The sequence below is a fragment of the Thermobia domestica genome, chromosome 14 (genome assembly GCF_964235325.1).
Source record: "Thermobia domestica chromosome 14, izTheDome1.hap1.1, whole genome shotgun sequence".
Taxonomy (NCBI): domain Eukaryota; kingdom Metazoa; phylum Arthropoda; class Insecta; order Zygentoma; family Lepismatidae; genus Thermobia; species Thermobia domestica.
In genome coordinates this window covers 43,336,994-43,353,339 of record NC_137467.1, presented here as the reverse complement: position 1 = coordinate 43,353,339, position 16,346 = coordinate 43,336,994, and the positions used below count along the sequence as shown (strand labels likewise).

The following is a 16,346-nucleotide window of genomic DNA, read 5'->3' as shown; positions in this document are numbered from 1 at the left end:
TAATATATAAAATCATGTAGCTGCGAGAACTTGCTGTAATTACAATTACCAAAATCTACTGCTAACGTTATATATTATTGAAGCATAGGAAACCCGCAATAATTATGAAAAATTCCCACCATTACGTCATTTTAAGCAGTACAGCAATCTCTAACCATGTTTTCCCATATCTTCGGAACGGTTTGAGTTATCGAATTGGTGAAAACAGTATTATGATCTTTAAATCTTTTGAAAACAATACACTAATTAGACATAATACCTATCCGAAATAAAGCCTTTCGAAGAAATTTTGTTCCTATTGCAATATCCCCCCATATTTACAAACAACAGCACCACGTGCTTCTCTAGAAGAATCATCAAGCAGTCGACGCATGCCGTGAGTCACGAAGAGGACCTCTACAACCCCTTCACACGCTCCGCCCCCAAAACTGGCTATATAAGAGGACGCCAAGAGGCAGAAAACATCAGCTCTAGCTGATCACTTCCTATCTTTCTCTCCAAGCTGTTCTTCTGGGCGGGAGAAACTCCCTACCTTACCTTTGAGCTGCTCCGAGCAAGAGGTTCCTATCCAATCTCCGCGCTGCACTGGGCAAGAGATACTACCCACTTCTGTGCTGCTACAGGCAAGAAGTTCCTTTCTGTATCCGCGCTGCACTGGGCAGGAGATATCAATCCACCTCTGCACTTATACGGGCAAGAGGTTTCTTACTAATCTTCGCGCTGCTCTGGACACGAGATTAATAACCAACAAATCATAAGACCCCCGTACAACAAATAGATAAATAAAAAAAGCACTTATTGTGATATATATCGGTTTTCTTGAAAGTTATACATTAAAATAAGTTTGATAAACTTTCCAAATATATTATTTTTTGCTCTGACATCATTCTTTAGCTAAACAGTTTTTTTTTTTTTTTTTTAAGTTCAACTAACTATGTACTATGCTCTTTTGCAATTCCAGCCTATTCCGAAAAAAAAAAAAAAAAAAACTCCTGCGTACATAAGTGCATCCAATCCCACCAAACGCACAGCACAACCTCTCTGGCTTCTACAGACTAGAGCTTCTATTCGCTTGAACTTCAATCTTTTTGGCACATTCTTGTCGTATGTAATCCACTTTTCATCACTTGTGATCAACCGCTTCGGAAAGGGCTCGAGTTCGTTATGTTTCAGCAAAGATTCGCAGATAGAAATTTAGCCCTTTAATGGGCAAGCATTGACATAATCACCATTAAAATATTTAGTTTGCTTTTATGGTTGAACCATGTCTTCCTGATCATAATTTCGTAAGTATTTTTGTACTTTGGTTACAAAATACAGGGTGTTTATTTCAAAGCAATATCGCCATAAAATAGGTCTTATATGTAGATACTGAGCAGCATTGCCCTATTATGGTAAAATATCATAAGAATACTCTCAGTAATTACCAACAGTTTCGTTGAAATATTTTCCTACAGAGCAAGAAATCACAAATAAAAAAACAATTTTCGCGGAACGTAGGAGATAAAGCTTCTACAATACTAAATTTGACTGTCCCCTGTTGACGAAGATTAAAAGTATCTAAAGAAGCGACCCGCAAATCATGTATATGAATATTGTATGAAAGCAATAAAGCCAAATAAATGATCACTGAAGTTATAATTCATGCGGATAACGCAATAGAATGCGATGTTGCTTGAGAGCAACAATGCGCAATAAAGGGTTAATCGAGTAAATGCTTTTGAATCAAATCATGTGGTACCCAAACGTTATAACATGATAGTTATGGATTAAAACATTTTTATACAACCCTTATACATATAGGCAAATTTCTTGAAGTCGCGGTTTGCCAGACGTAATTCTCAGAAGAGTAGAACTGCGATTTTTTTCCTTCACTAGCGCTTCTGTGTGTGTGACGCCCACAACTCTTTTTATATAGCCACATTTGGTAAGGAATTCAGAAGTTGTGGTGCTCTCACCCACTCCTCTACAAGCTAATGTGTAAACTAACGAACTATATTATTATTATTTAATTTAGTGCTTGTGCAATTACATATATCATTATGCCGTTGATAACGTAAAAATCCATGTATTAGTTTCTATAAAAGGAGTAATCTCTCAAAAACTAAGTGATTTAGTGTAAATATTTTTTATATAATTTGTATCATTGCGCCTATCCAGTGTCTGCAAGGATGTGACACCTGAAAGCGTGGGCATTCAGTGTTTAGAATTCAGTGAATCCACAGCATACTTCAACATTATGTTAACAATGTAAAAGAAACGTACTATGAAGTTTATTTTCAATACGGTAATTACAAAACATATTACGTTAAGTTTAAAAGGAAGAAAGAATATGTCATCCTGAAAAATGTGGAGTAATTTGTGGTTTTGTCAAAACTTCGCTACTGCATCAGTATGAAACGATACGAATGTATGCAGTTTGTGTGGTGTATGGAAAAGTAACAATCACTAACGCATAATGAAGAATAAAATCTTTGAGTTTTGAGTTTTACGTCCCACGGTTATGCCGGTTAGGCTAAAGGAGACGGTGATTATGAAAAATGAATGAAATGGTGGAATGAAGAAAGTGGGAGGAAACGGGAGAACCCCGAGAAAACCCACGCACACGGTGTTTGTTCACTACAAAGTTCACTTAGCGGGGTCTGGGATCAAACCCGGGAGCCCAAGCACCAGAATGAAGAATGACTCCTAATGATCGTGGATACTTACGTGTTCCGAATTGCGCATTCCATGTATAAATACCCGGATCGTTCGCGTTTCAGCGTTTGGGACCAAAAAAAAAAAAAAAAAATTCATAATATTTTTTTCCCAAAGTGTATAAATATTAGTGCAAAGGAAAAGTGAAATATAAAAGAATCTTAAATAAAGATATCAAAAGTGAATACTCTAGTAATCATTGTCTACAATAATTAAGTGAATACAGTGTATTTTGTTTGTGTTTAATAATATATTCCTTTTAGGTAATGTATCCGAATGAATATATGTATTTATTTTTAGGTTAAGATTACGTTTTGGTTTCAGAGTAGTGCAAGGAAATTTCGTGGTTTGTTTGTTAAATTTAATGCATACGTTAGTTTGGTTTGAGTTCCTTTTTCCTTCTTCCCGAGGTTATACGAGAAATTAGATAATCGGGAACTTGAGGCTATATGAGACAGGATTGTAAAGATGGAGGCTCAGATTAACTCTACGTATTCTAAACGCCTATCGCGAGAGTGGGCACCCAAGGTTATGGAATATTCTATGCCAATAGTGAATGTTGTGGAATACCACGAATACGATATTAATACGATCGTACAATTTTTTGGATTCGAATCCTTATTTATCTACTTATGCCCGTGTTTTCACAATAATCTATTGGTATTGTACCCCTGCTACCTTCATATCTTGGCTAAGCCCTTACAAGAAGATAAACTTCCGAACCTGTAACCTTAATAATGTCCAGCTTCTTTTTGTAGCCAGCTTTCTCCAAATAGGTTAACACTGTTTGGTATTGGATGTTTATATCATGACTGCTTCCAAGTTGGTCTTGCTAGACGTGTGCCAGAATATTACCCACTTTTTCTGTGATTGGTCGCCTATTACAAAAAGCACCTTGGACATCCAAATTTCCAGATTTGAAAATGCCTGAACCATCTTTTGGCTTTCGATATCGTATATTGCCAATAAACCACACAGATTTATATAGTGGTTAATAATATTAAGTAGCTTTAACAGCAAGGTGTTACATATTCGTTTGCTTCTATTTTGAGATAACATGTCACAAAATAAAACTGCGAAGCTGGAAATTTACAAATACTAACAGTAGATGATTACAAACTACATTGCAATTAAAAAAAAAAAAAAAAACTTGCTTTGAAACATAAATAACGGTACATTGTACGACCATAAACAAACTAAAGCATAAGAGTCAGGCAGTTGCCAGGAATTTATTTCGTGTAAGATCCAAAGTTTTTTTTTTTTTTTTGGGGGGGGGGGTGGAGAACCTAATTCAATATCAGGATAAATTATATCAAACTTTTAAAAATCATCTCCTAAAATTAGACTAAATTTATAAAGAAGTCGGAATTTCGAACGGGAATCCGGACCTACAGGACCCACCGTCTGCGTACGTATCTGATAAAAGGAAATGGACAATTTATTCTTGTGTTGTACAGCTAGAACAACACAAAATAAATTAACTAAAATGCTATTTTTGATTAAAAACATTGGAATAAAATATTAGGGAGTAACAGTAAAAAGAACCGAAAATGAATATTAGAGACAAATTAAGGAAACAAGAAAAAAAGGAGGGAGGAAAGGTACTGGAAGATCTCGAGCTGGAGACATTTGACACATTGGGTATTTTCTGAAGGTCCTTCCTTGAGTCTAAATGAAAAAGGTGGGCACCTAAAAATCTTAACCCTAATTATTATTTTGGTCATCAGAGAGGTCATTTCTGTGAATAAAATCACCCAAATTGTTAACAACAAAATGTAGACAAGAAGAGTGAATTCACTTCTCTCAAAATTTATTAGCAGAGGTATGCATGAATGCAGATATCCGTGCCAGTATTTACTTGCTTCCCGGGAATATATTTTTTTTATTTTCTTTCCGGATGGTGGATAAAATTGCGGATATAAGTGAAAAGAAAAGAATTTTCGTACTCATTCTTCGAGACACTTTTTTTTTTTTTTTTTTTTTTTGTATTACCATATGATTACCCTTTTGGGACATACCAAATGGGCCAAAAATAACCGTGCAGTTGTTTCATTATAGATTTCACTGTTTCAAATCTATTTTTTCAAACAATAATTCTAAACTAGTATTCTATGTCTTTCATGTGTGTTTTAACCTACGTCCTGATATATATTTTAATTGCCTTCTTTCTCTTTTAGGAAATTATTATCAAATCGTGACCCACTCGGTTTGGAACCAGACCTTTTGGATAAGTTCATCTTGTCAGATGATACTTGCCTCAAACTGGCAGATAACGTGAACAGGCATATCTTCACGATCCGCACGTTACCACCAATTCTAAACTGAACCAGGCTCGTATCACAGTGTGAAATGCACTGTCCAGTGAAAGTATTGTCGGACCAGTTTTCTTTGATAGAACTGTGGATGGCGTGAAATACCTAGAATGTTTCGTGGCGTGGTAGTGTCAGAACTCAGCACTAGAGCTAACTTCGTCAAACTATAGTTTCAGCACGATGAAGCACCTCCTCATTATGCTTTGGAGGTAAGGAACTACCATAGCCAAGCCTTTCAACAGCGTTGGTTTGGAAGAAGGGGCAGCATAGAATAGCTATCACGTTCAACTGACCTAACACTAATACAGTTTGTTTTGTGGGGTGTAATAAAGAATAAGGTTTACAAGAGAAATCCCCATACAATGGTTGAATTAAAAGAGTACATCTCAGAAGCATTTACTGAAATTGATGCAGATAAGGTTCTATATCATACTGTGTGTCATAGTATTACGGAAAGATTCGAAGCATATTGCTATGATGAAAGAGGTCAATTTAAGCATTTAAGAGATAAAACTGTGTTAGAATACGTAAGTGAAGTCTTAAATGAATGTACTTGAAAAAGTATTAAAGAAATATGATTGTAAGAAATACATATAAACGTACCGTACATACTTTTGGACCACTCTGTATAATCGCCAAAAACAAAATTGTGTTTTGTTGAATTTTTCTTTGCTTTTAAATCATCATGAAGTGCTAAGTGTGATTTTATACAAATTTGTTATAAGTTGCTTCCTCTTTCTCAAGGATGTTTTATTTCCTTTCACTTCTGCATTCTCACCAAGGGTGGGCCTTACGAATAATGGAATTAAAGATTATTAAAAAAAATGTTAAAGACAGTACAGAGGATTTCACGTAAAACTTACATTTATAAATGAATGAGCCAGTTTCTATAATACATATCTAAATATTCTCGCCTAGATGCTTTCTTCAACATGTAATTCTTAAATGTTTGGGGGTTGTGTAATTAGCATTACGCGAAAAGTCCTATTGAAGTCATCGTCACTTATGAATACGTTAACGAATTAATTCCATTAACGAAGTTGGTCGAGATAATCGCTCTAGCCATCTATTGCAAAAAAAAAAAAAAAACAGAATTCAAATATTCACTTTCGTTTAACAGTTATCGTGAGGAGTAATGGACGGAGGTACTAACGTTACAATCTTACAAGACCCACTAGCGTGATCCTAATAACATTACAATCTTATAGTATCCATTAACGTAATCCTAATAACATGACAATCTTATAATATCCACTAGCGTGGTTCTAATAACATTACAATCTTATAAGCCCCACTAGCGTGACCCTAATCACTCAATCTTATAAGGCCTACTAGCGTGATAATTAATAACATTACAATCTTATAAGGCCTACTAGCGTGATCCTAATAACATTATAATCTTATAATACCCACTAGCATGGTTCAAATAACATTACAATCTTATAAGCCCCACTAACGTGATCTAATAACACAATCTGATAAGGCCCACGAGCGTGATCCTAATAACATTATAATCTTATAGTACCCACCAGCGTGGTTCCAACATTACAATAAGTCCCACTAGCATGATCCTAATAACACAATCTGATAAGGCCCACGAGCGTGATCCTAATAACATTACAATTTTATAAGGCTTACCAGCGTGATTTTAATAACATTACAATCTATAAGGTCTAGTAGCGTGATCCTAGTAAATAAAATATGTGCTGTATAATTGGTTTAAAAAATAAGACACTAACTCTGCGAAGCCCTACTCATACCACAATTACTTTAGGCTCACAGTTTGTACATTATTGCAATCCGAATAAACCAAGCTTTCGAAATGACACTGCATACATCTCGTTAGTGCAAAGTTTTGGAAATTTCCCGTAATACTTGTTTTCTTGGGTTCTTGGGGTAACTCCTATTGGGACCCCGTGAGTTCGTGATAGTACCTACAGATACTATACCTGAAAAAATACTTATATGTTGTACGATCTGTATCTGCCAAGTTCTATTGAAATACGTTAGGAGATACGGAAAGATGGGAAAGCGAACAAACCCGTATATAACGAGAATATAAAGTGATACATTTCCTTGCTCTTTGCCAATTCTGAGCAACCTGAATATGCGAAAAGTCACATATAATGTTATCTAGTACATTAAAAGACCAGATAAATGACAATAATTGAGCATGAATCAGATGCTGCTTCAAGTGTAGGTGATATATACGTTAAGTATCAGTTTTATTTGTTTCTATCACACTTACCATAAACAAAGACACATTAATGATGGATATTTTTCCTTTATCGTCTCCCACGTAGAGTTCATCATTGGTAGCATTCCACTGCATCGCTGTAATTTCAGATCCTACATGTTCAGCCGACACCTGAAGTCTTCTGGCATTGTTGTTTCTTTGATTTACATTGTGCTCCACTATCACTACAGTGCCTTTGACAGTTGAAAATGCAAAGATGTTCTGATCTGGAGATATCGAGACATGGGAAATGGCGCCATCCTACAAATAATAACAATAATAATAATAAACAAAACAGCTCAAAAATGCTGATTTTTAGCAATGAAGTTTTTATTCTTAAACCTGCTTTTTCTGGGAGTGTGGAGGGAGTGAATACTAACTTAACAACTTACATCTTTGTTTCTAGCTCAAGTGTGAATATTGCACAAAGGTATTTATGTAATTCCCCCTGAATAAATCTCTGATCGTGCTTAAAGGTTACCAGTATTTATGCAATACTACTTTAAACTCCTGCGTATTAACGCCACACCCCCGTGAGAAATTTATGAAATCATCACTGGAGTTAAAACAACAGATTTCTTTACATAAAAACTGAGAAGTGTGGAACAGAACTGATAGCAACGTACTGAGGACTATTCGGTGCAAGTTTTTCTATTTACAGGTTTTGGAGTGATATATAATGTAAGCAAAAAAAAAAAAAAAAAAAAAAAAATCGGCTAGCATTTTCGTAGCGAATTCGTAGCATTTAAAACACTGTAGTAATGAACTTCCGAAGTGGTGTTAAGCATATGAATTTCACCATCAAAGGGAAAAAAAAGAAGACAAAATAATTATTTCTGAATTATTGGCAATTATTTCTGAAAAAGGCCCAGCTAACACCAACCTCAAATTTTCAAAATAAGTAGCTCTGGTGTTCCTCTTTAACATATAAAAAAAATTAGGAGGGTGTTTTTTGGTATGTTCAAGAAAAACAAATTATGACACAGTGTAAGTTGATATGTTGAAGCACGATATACTTACATTTTAGGTTTTCCAAGTTATACTTTTGAAGTATGTTAACGATATTTTTCCACAAATTAAACACATTATCTACTTTGAAGATGGGTCAGCAGCCCAATATAAAGACTATAAAAACAACTTTGTCAACTTATGCCTGCATGAGTGATTTTGGACTCACTTGTGAGTGGAACTATTTTGCCGCAAGTAACGACAAAAGTGTTTGCGATGACATAGTTGAGATACTGAAATGTCTAGCGAGACATGCTAGTTTACAGAGGCCACTGGATGACTGGATTGTTACTATTGCCAATTTCTTCGAATTTTCTCAAACTACAACCAATGTCAAACTATAACCAACTATAATCAAACGCTTTTTTATGCTGGAAATGTTGGAAACCTTTGTCCAATGCTTCAAAAGAGACTGGTAAAGCCATAACGTTGCAAGGGACGCGTAAAATTCATCATTATGAACACGTCAGCCTGTTGAAACTTGAAGTCAGTCGTGCATCTTCTTCAAAGACAACATTCATTCTGAATACTTGCGCAGAATCGAAAGACATTAATCTTTCATGTGAGTAATTTATTGCGTGCATTTCTGAAGCGAAATGGTGGATTGGAAAAATAGTTGAGAATTCACATGAATATCTGACTAATGTGAATTTCCTTCATCCTCCTGGGCCCACGAAAATGTTTTTCTGGCCAAAAACACCTGACACATGCTGGATTCCATACGAAAACTGCACCATTAATATTGGAGTACCCAGTATTTCAACTGGTAGTGGCAGAAATTACAGCATTTCTGAAGAAGAAATTCAAGCTACTGAGAAGACCTTCTCTAAAATTGGTGATAAGAGACCTTAGGTTCAATATTTCAATCAACCAAACATGTAAATAATATTTGTGTATTATATAACGATAGTTCACTATTGTTCAGTGTTTCTTTTATTAAATCAAACAGCACTATATAGGTTGCGTAATAGGCACATATTGTTTTTAAAGTAACTTTATAAATTACATTTAAGGAAGAGTTTCTACTTTTTTCATCATAAGAATCATCAACAATTGTAGAGGAACATACTTAGCCATGCAAGTCGTATTACTAGAAAATTAAATAATATGAGACTTGAATTATGTTTTTTTCAACATATCAAAAAACACCCTCCTAGTTTTTTATAGGATAAACAGGAATACCAGAACTACTTATTTTGAAAATTTGAGTTTGACGTTAGGTGGACCTTTTTCACAAATAATTGAAAAATTGTGAAATTATATTTTCTTCTTTTTTCTCTTTGGAGGTGAAATTCATATGCTTACTGACACTGACACTCAATCCAGCATTTCAGGGCACTTCATCACTGTTGTAAAATTCTGTGACTAAATTATAGATGTTTGCAGGAATACTATATCCCTTTTTAGAACTAAGTTTGCTAAAAATGCAATGCTCCTTTCTGATCTGGGCTTTACGAACGAGATACTCGGTTGTTTGAAATGTTTCAACAGTCTTCATAATCGTCCATGATTTTGGAAGTAATGACAGAATCTGAGTCCTTTCAGCAATGGTACTTGAAGTTTCAGATTTCTGGCACAATTCATTTATTCAGTCATCTCAGTTTTGAGAATTATAAACATTTTCAACATAGAAAATTGGAAACAGTCATTGGAAATTTTGGCGTTTTGTGCAAAAAGTATCTAAATCCGTCCTCAACTTACACTGTCATAATTTGTTTTTCTTGAACATACCAAAAAACACCATTCTAATTATTTTACACATGTTAAAGAGGAACACCTGAGCTACTTGTTTTGAAAATTTGAGGTTGGTGTTAGGTGGACCTTTTTCAGAAATAATTGCCAAATTTTGACATTATTTTTTCTTTCTATTTTTTTTCCCCTCTTTGATGATGAAATTCATATGCTTAACCAAACTTGGGAAGTTCATTACTACAATGTTTTAAATGCTACGAATTTTAAGATTATTTTAGTAAATACCATTTTCAAATAGCTTCAATATCTCTAAAGATCTAGCAGTTTCAATACTTTAAGTCGAAAGCGGACTTAGGTGCTTTTTGCACAAAACTCCCAAATTTCGAATGGCTCCTACAGCAGTTCCCATTGAGGCAGAGTTGTAACATTTTACAGATGTGTTATGTTTGAATACCAACACATGTACAAAATTGGAATAAAATTTAAAACATATGAGCCACATTTTAGTTTCAAATTTGGTGATTTCAAATGGAATGACCCATGTTCAAGATTGCCTCAGGATTTTAATCTCACATTCTTTCAGTCTACTTCTTCTCTCAAAGTAAATGACCATATTTCGCAAACATAATTATAATTTTATACACTTTAAGTTCCAACTCCTTCGACAGAATTCGCAAAGACAAAATGAGTTTGGATTGAACAACGACACGAATTCCCTGCTTTCAAAATCGACATTTAATTTCTTCGCGGATTGGTTTTATTCTGTTAATGCTGATCCTAGATATTTTAGTGTTTACTTTGTCGAAAGTATTACTTGGTCTTTTAACGTATCCGAAATTTGCTGTATTAAATTTACGGTCACAACGAATTTCCATGTGTTTAGTCTTCTCAGCATTTACTTCTAAATCCATTTCTCAGTAGGTGTTTAATAAAACCTTCGTTTTTTTCCCCACACCATCTCCTATTAGATTGACATCATCAGCAGACGGCATATCCAGGTGAATGTTATTCAGTTCTAGTCCCTGATTGCTATCTTTAATTTTCCTTATATCAGTACCACATTTTATTTTATATATTTTAACCTACCTTGCTTGGTATTAACTGGAGGAAAACGCATGGTTCTCTCTTGAAAACATAGAGACCACCACTTGTTGCTCCTAGGACAAGCAGATTCTTTGAAACATCAAAGCACGTATACTGAAATAAGGAAAAAAGTAACCATTAACATAGTTATAAAACTGACTTTTACGTGCATACTTTAAATATACAAAGTAATTACTTCAGATCTATTAGGTACAAAAATGTCATAATATGACTTAGTCGGAATGCTTGCAAACATACAGTAAGATATTTATAATCAAGTACCAAGTTTTCGTTGGGAAGTACCCAATATTATCACATAAAAAAAAAAAAAAAAAAAAGTATTATCAAACTAAGAAAAAATGCGTAAATGAAATAATAGATCGTCAAAGCACATAATTGTTTAAAACTTCACAATTAACAAGTCGTATTCTACAATCTGGTTGTTTTGCGGGAATTGTGTTCTCATCATTCTTTATATCATAAATTCTGTCTTGCTTACCTCTTCTCTTTTATAGTGCTGGGTACATCCGAAAGAAAACTGAGAATTTAGACAGTTATTATCTTGCTGGAAGTTGGAGAGCATAGCAGGTAAGTGATAATTACAATTCGAATGTTTTCTTGTGAGGTTTCATCACAACATAAAACTTTTCAGAATTATAAATAAATGGGCCAGATCAATGTGCTTACGATAGTTTGAAAAGAACTTTAAAAAACTAAATGTAAAAGAAAGATGATTATTAATTATTATTATCGAAGTTTAAAACTGCCGTAAAGGAAATATGAAGAACATTTGCATTTCCACAGAACGCGTTAATGGTTATTACAATACTAGTATATTGCAGATGTAACACATGGAAGGAACAACACATTTTATGACACTCTAATTACTCAACTTTGCGCGAATTTAATTATATACTTGGTTTCTTTCAGAAATGAAACTAAGCTGTTCATGGCATTTGAAAATCCATATCTGTTCCGTTCGTCGTATACGTGTTCCGAAAGTGCATGAAATAACAACCACATCGTATCCTGGCGCCACCTGTTCTATGTATGTTTGGGAAGCAGTGTTAAAATGGCCGCATTACTGGAAACATGGACAAACATGGAGGTTTGTAGCGTGATTCGATTCCTTTATTGCCAAGGAACCAGGCCCGTTTAAATCCACTGACAGTTTCAGTGACGTCCTTAAGGAAGTGTATAAGTAGTGCAAATCATTTGAAGAAGGAAGAACTGATGCATGCGACAAATCCAGGACGGCCGACAACATCGTCTGGGGAGGATATTGCTGTGCTGGATTGAGTATCAAACAGTCACAGAGCGGAATATAGCCAAGGAAGTAGGACGCGCCCAAGGTAGTAGGCAATGTGAATATTGGACTACAGGAAAGTGTGTTCAACATGGGTGTCGAAATTGCTACCCGAAAACCAAAAAGCAACGTGAATGGGCATGGCTCCGATCCATTTCCATCATTAACATGTAGAAGGGAACGAGTTCTTGAAATTTACAATCACAGATGATGAGCCAATGGTTCACTTAACGATCTCAAGCAGTCACCATTCCTCGCTGTCACGGAAACATCCATCGTCACCTCCTTCCAAGAAGTTGAAGAGAATTGCATCCCAATTAAAAATCATGGTCACAGTCTTCTGAGACTGTAGAGGTGTACTGCCCATCAACTTTTTTGGAATGTGACGAAACAAATTCACATTTTCACCACATTACACAATGCTATTCGAAGGAAAGGACATGGACTACTGTTGGATGGACTCATTCTTTTACACGACAATACTGGGAGATACAGAAACACCCACCATACAGTTTAACCTAGCCTTTAGTGGCTTCCATTTCTTTGGCCTCCTGAAGTGTCACCTTAGAGGAACAGGAGGCGGGGCCTGTAAGTTTATATTTTATTGCTCTTTATTTTATAAATCTACATTAGAAGTTAATCTTAGCATATTCTAAACACCATTTTGTTTTCTATTTGTTTGTACAAACATTTTTTCACATTTGTCCGAAAAAAAAATTGTTTTAGAAGAAAGAACTTTGACTCGAAGTTTTTTATAAAAGAAACACATAGACACAACTCTACGTCGAAGTAATTATGTCGGTCATAACGAACATGGCATCCTCTATGAATGCATGCATTTTGTTCCAATATAACAGTTTGTTCCCGTGCGGACAATACCTACTGTATTAGGACGTATTAGTTTGATTTTTCAAACAAATCAAATAGAATTAAAAAATAAAATAAAATAAAATGAACGACTGGACAGAATCGTACCTGTGTCTCCAGCTTACCCTGCTGATGCTTTAACCACTACCTACCCAACCTGCATCCTGAATAGCCATGCATTTTAGCAATCTTCAGGTCGGTGCTCAGCGATTGAAATCACTTAGACTATATAACATATTGCAGATGTCTTTATTGCAAATATCATGAACTTAAGATACAGCTTTGACCCTTCACGCAAAACAACAAATTATGAAAATTCTTATATCTACTTTTTTTTCTAGATCTAGGTTAAAAGTAAGATGGCATCAGTACAGTGAACTTTAAAATAAATAAATAAAATGTCCATACAATGGTCATCCGAAAAGTAGCTCCTCCGTTGAATAAAACATGAAATGAAATCTTTGAGTTTTACGTCCCATGGTTATGCCGGTTAGGCTAAAGGAGACGGTGATGATGAGCAATGAATAAAATGGTGGAATGAAGAAAGTGGGAGAAAACGGGAGAACCCCGAGAAACCCACGCAAACGGTGTTTGTCCAGCACAAAGTTCACTCGGCTGGGGCTGGGATCACCGTTGAATAAAAATGAAACAACAGAAAATAATTAAGTTCCTTATTCTAATATCTAAGGATATATTTTTCACAAGCCATCCTAAATATTCAGAGACACGTAATAGCATATGTAACAAATTTTTGTATTCCTTCGTCATAAACTTTCTTCACCAACCCACGCAGAAGCGTACTAACTACTACTTCAGCTTTTTCTCATTTGTAAAACGCAGGCCTTCCAGAAAAGAACTTTCAGGCTTCCGAGATGGTGGATGTCGCCTGCAGATGTTGATTCACTCCATCTTTCGTAAGAACAATTCGACACCGTAGTCATACTGCTGATTTATTCCATAATTTGGCAATTAATTAACAGGAGTCCATACTTTTTGAGCTGAGAAACCTTTCAATCGATCTCACTTCATACATAGATGGCGTCACTGTCAGATATAACTTAACCCTCGGAATCTCAAGTTTCTTTTGTTTCGCGAAAGCCCAGAGGGGTACATTTCGTACCCCAACTTATTTTTTACCTTAATATTAGAGGGAAAGCATTAAGATTATTATTTTGTGTTCGTACACACCTTTTATTGATAATATTGATAAATTCACACAATATGATACAATATTTTGAAAAACAAAAAGAGAATTAAGATCATTACGATAACAAGAGATTTTGTTGAATTAATAATTGCATGGACATAGAAAAGCAAACTCCAAGAAACAAAAATACAAAAGATTGAAGGAAATATCCATTTACATTAAATTTTGTATAAAGTTCTCTAATGTTTGCATTACTGGTGAATAACATCTTACTAATACCACAAAGAGCAGAACCATCTGTTGAAAAAAAGAAAAAAAAAACCTACATGGAAGCTCTCATACGGATACATTTTGGACCCCAGTAGTACAAATTTCCAATTATTTTAACAATTAATTACATCCACCGGAACTTTCATGTAGAAAATGTAGAAGAGTCAAATATATTCAGCTAGAAAAAGAACAGCCAAAGTCGCAGAAAAAAATACAGGAAACAGAACCAAATTTGAAAGTATGGGGTACAAAATGTACTTCATTGGGCTTCCGAGAGTTAATATATATATATAAACCTTATCTTGCATCTGACGATCGAAAACTTCTCCAACGGATTCGATTCTCTCCAGCATCCTTTTTTATGTCTTCAATACTATTGCTAGACTGATATTATGTAGGTGGGTTCTTTCCTTCTGTGTAGACTTTTTTTTTTTTTAACAATTAAGTGGATTCAGTTCTCATTTCTAAAATACGTGGAAAATATAACTTTACTTCAAGAAATTGAAACTTCTCTACACCTTATAACGTTTTTTCTTTCTTTCTTTCTTTCTTCAATAGGCCGCACTTAACATAATTTTTGAAAGGAAGGATTACACCTACTCTACTTTTCTTTAAAACGAAGTCTACACAGAAGGGAGACACCAGACAGCAACGAAACTGTTTGGAGAAGTTTTTCTTCCCTGGATACAGGGTAAGCTCTTTTTGTCTGTAAGTTATAAAATATGTATCATATAGCTATACTTAGGAAATATGGCAAGATACATTGCTCATTTTCAACACGCACAAATGCTCCTAAGAAAGACAAAACTTCTCATGTATCTGGAAAACAAGTAACAGTAAATGGCTGTGTTTTCAACAGCAGGACTTACTTGTGCGGATGCAATGCCCAAACGATTGAGTTGATTTTGAGTTTAACGTCCCGTTCAGCAGCGAGGCTATGTGAGACGTGGACCTACTGATTAACATGGAATTGGAACCACATGAGTTCCCGCCGGGAATCGAACCCCAATCTCCCATGCCAAAGGCGCGTACGCTAACCGCTTAGCCACGAAGGAGCTCTACAATGCCCAAACGAGTATTACCCTCCAGATTATTCTAAGACTTGCTCCTGGTACAAGCAAATGCGCGACTATCTTATGCTTTTTGTTTGTTTTAAAGTTTAGCATCCCTTTTAGCACAGAGATTATATCAAACGTAGAACTACAGCTTAACGTGGGATCCGAGCTCATGAGCTCTCGCCAGGAATGGAACTCGGGTCTCCAGCGCGAAGACGTGTACGATAACCATATCACCACGAGGGAACTGTGAATGTCTTATTCTCTTGCCACTTATGGCACACCTACCATGTTTTGTATTTCATCCATTCATCAGAATTATACATGTTGATCTGAAAGGGAAAGACACCAAATGTGCTTAGGTATCAATCTATTTTGAACGAAGCTAATGTTTGAAAAATATGACTGGCTCGAACTTAAAGATGCTTCTTAGCCCCAAGGCTACATGAGACGGAACTATTACTCCTTAAGAGGCTCCATCACGGCGAAATTAAAATACCGCAAATTTTACAGTAATTATGTGATATCTTCAAATAGATAAAAGATAATCGAAATGTGGAACAAGAGCTCGCTAGACAATATTATTTTACATGAGACACTGTTATCACGACTCACTTATCGGCTTTCGATTTCCAGTCATTTAGAAAATCGGTATTTATTTTCGTGTTTCTAA

General features: G+C 35.2%; 1 protein-coding gene across 2 annotated transcripts in view; it reads right to left on the bottom strand.

The window, feature by feature from the left end:
- The window catches only part of p (WD40 repeat domain-containing protein pink), a 78,172-nt gene that overhangs the window by 39,048 nt on the left and 22,778 nt on the right, over window positions 1–16,346 (bottom strand). For both annotated transcript variants that reach the window (XM_081737908.1, XM_081737909.1), the window contains exons 3-4: window positions 11,032–11,142; window positions 7,258–7,506 (exon numbers count right to left, since the gene is read on the bottom strand). In XM_081737908.1, the coding sequence (XP_081594034.1) occupies window positions 7,258–7,506; window positions 11,032–11,142 (360 nt within the window). The remainder of the gene's footprint in view (window positions 1–7,257; window positions 7,507–11,031; window positions 11,143–16,346) is intronic.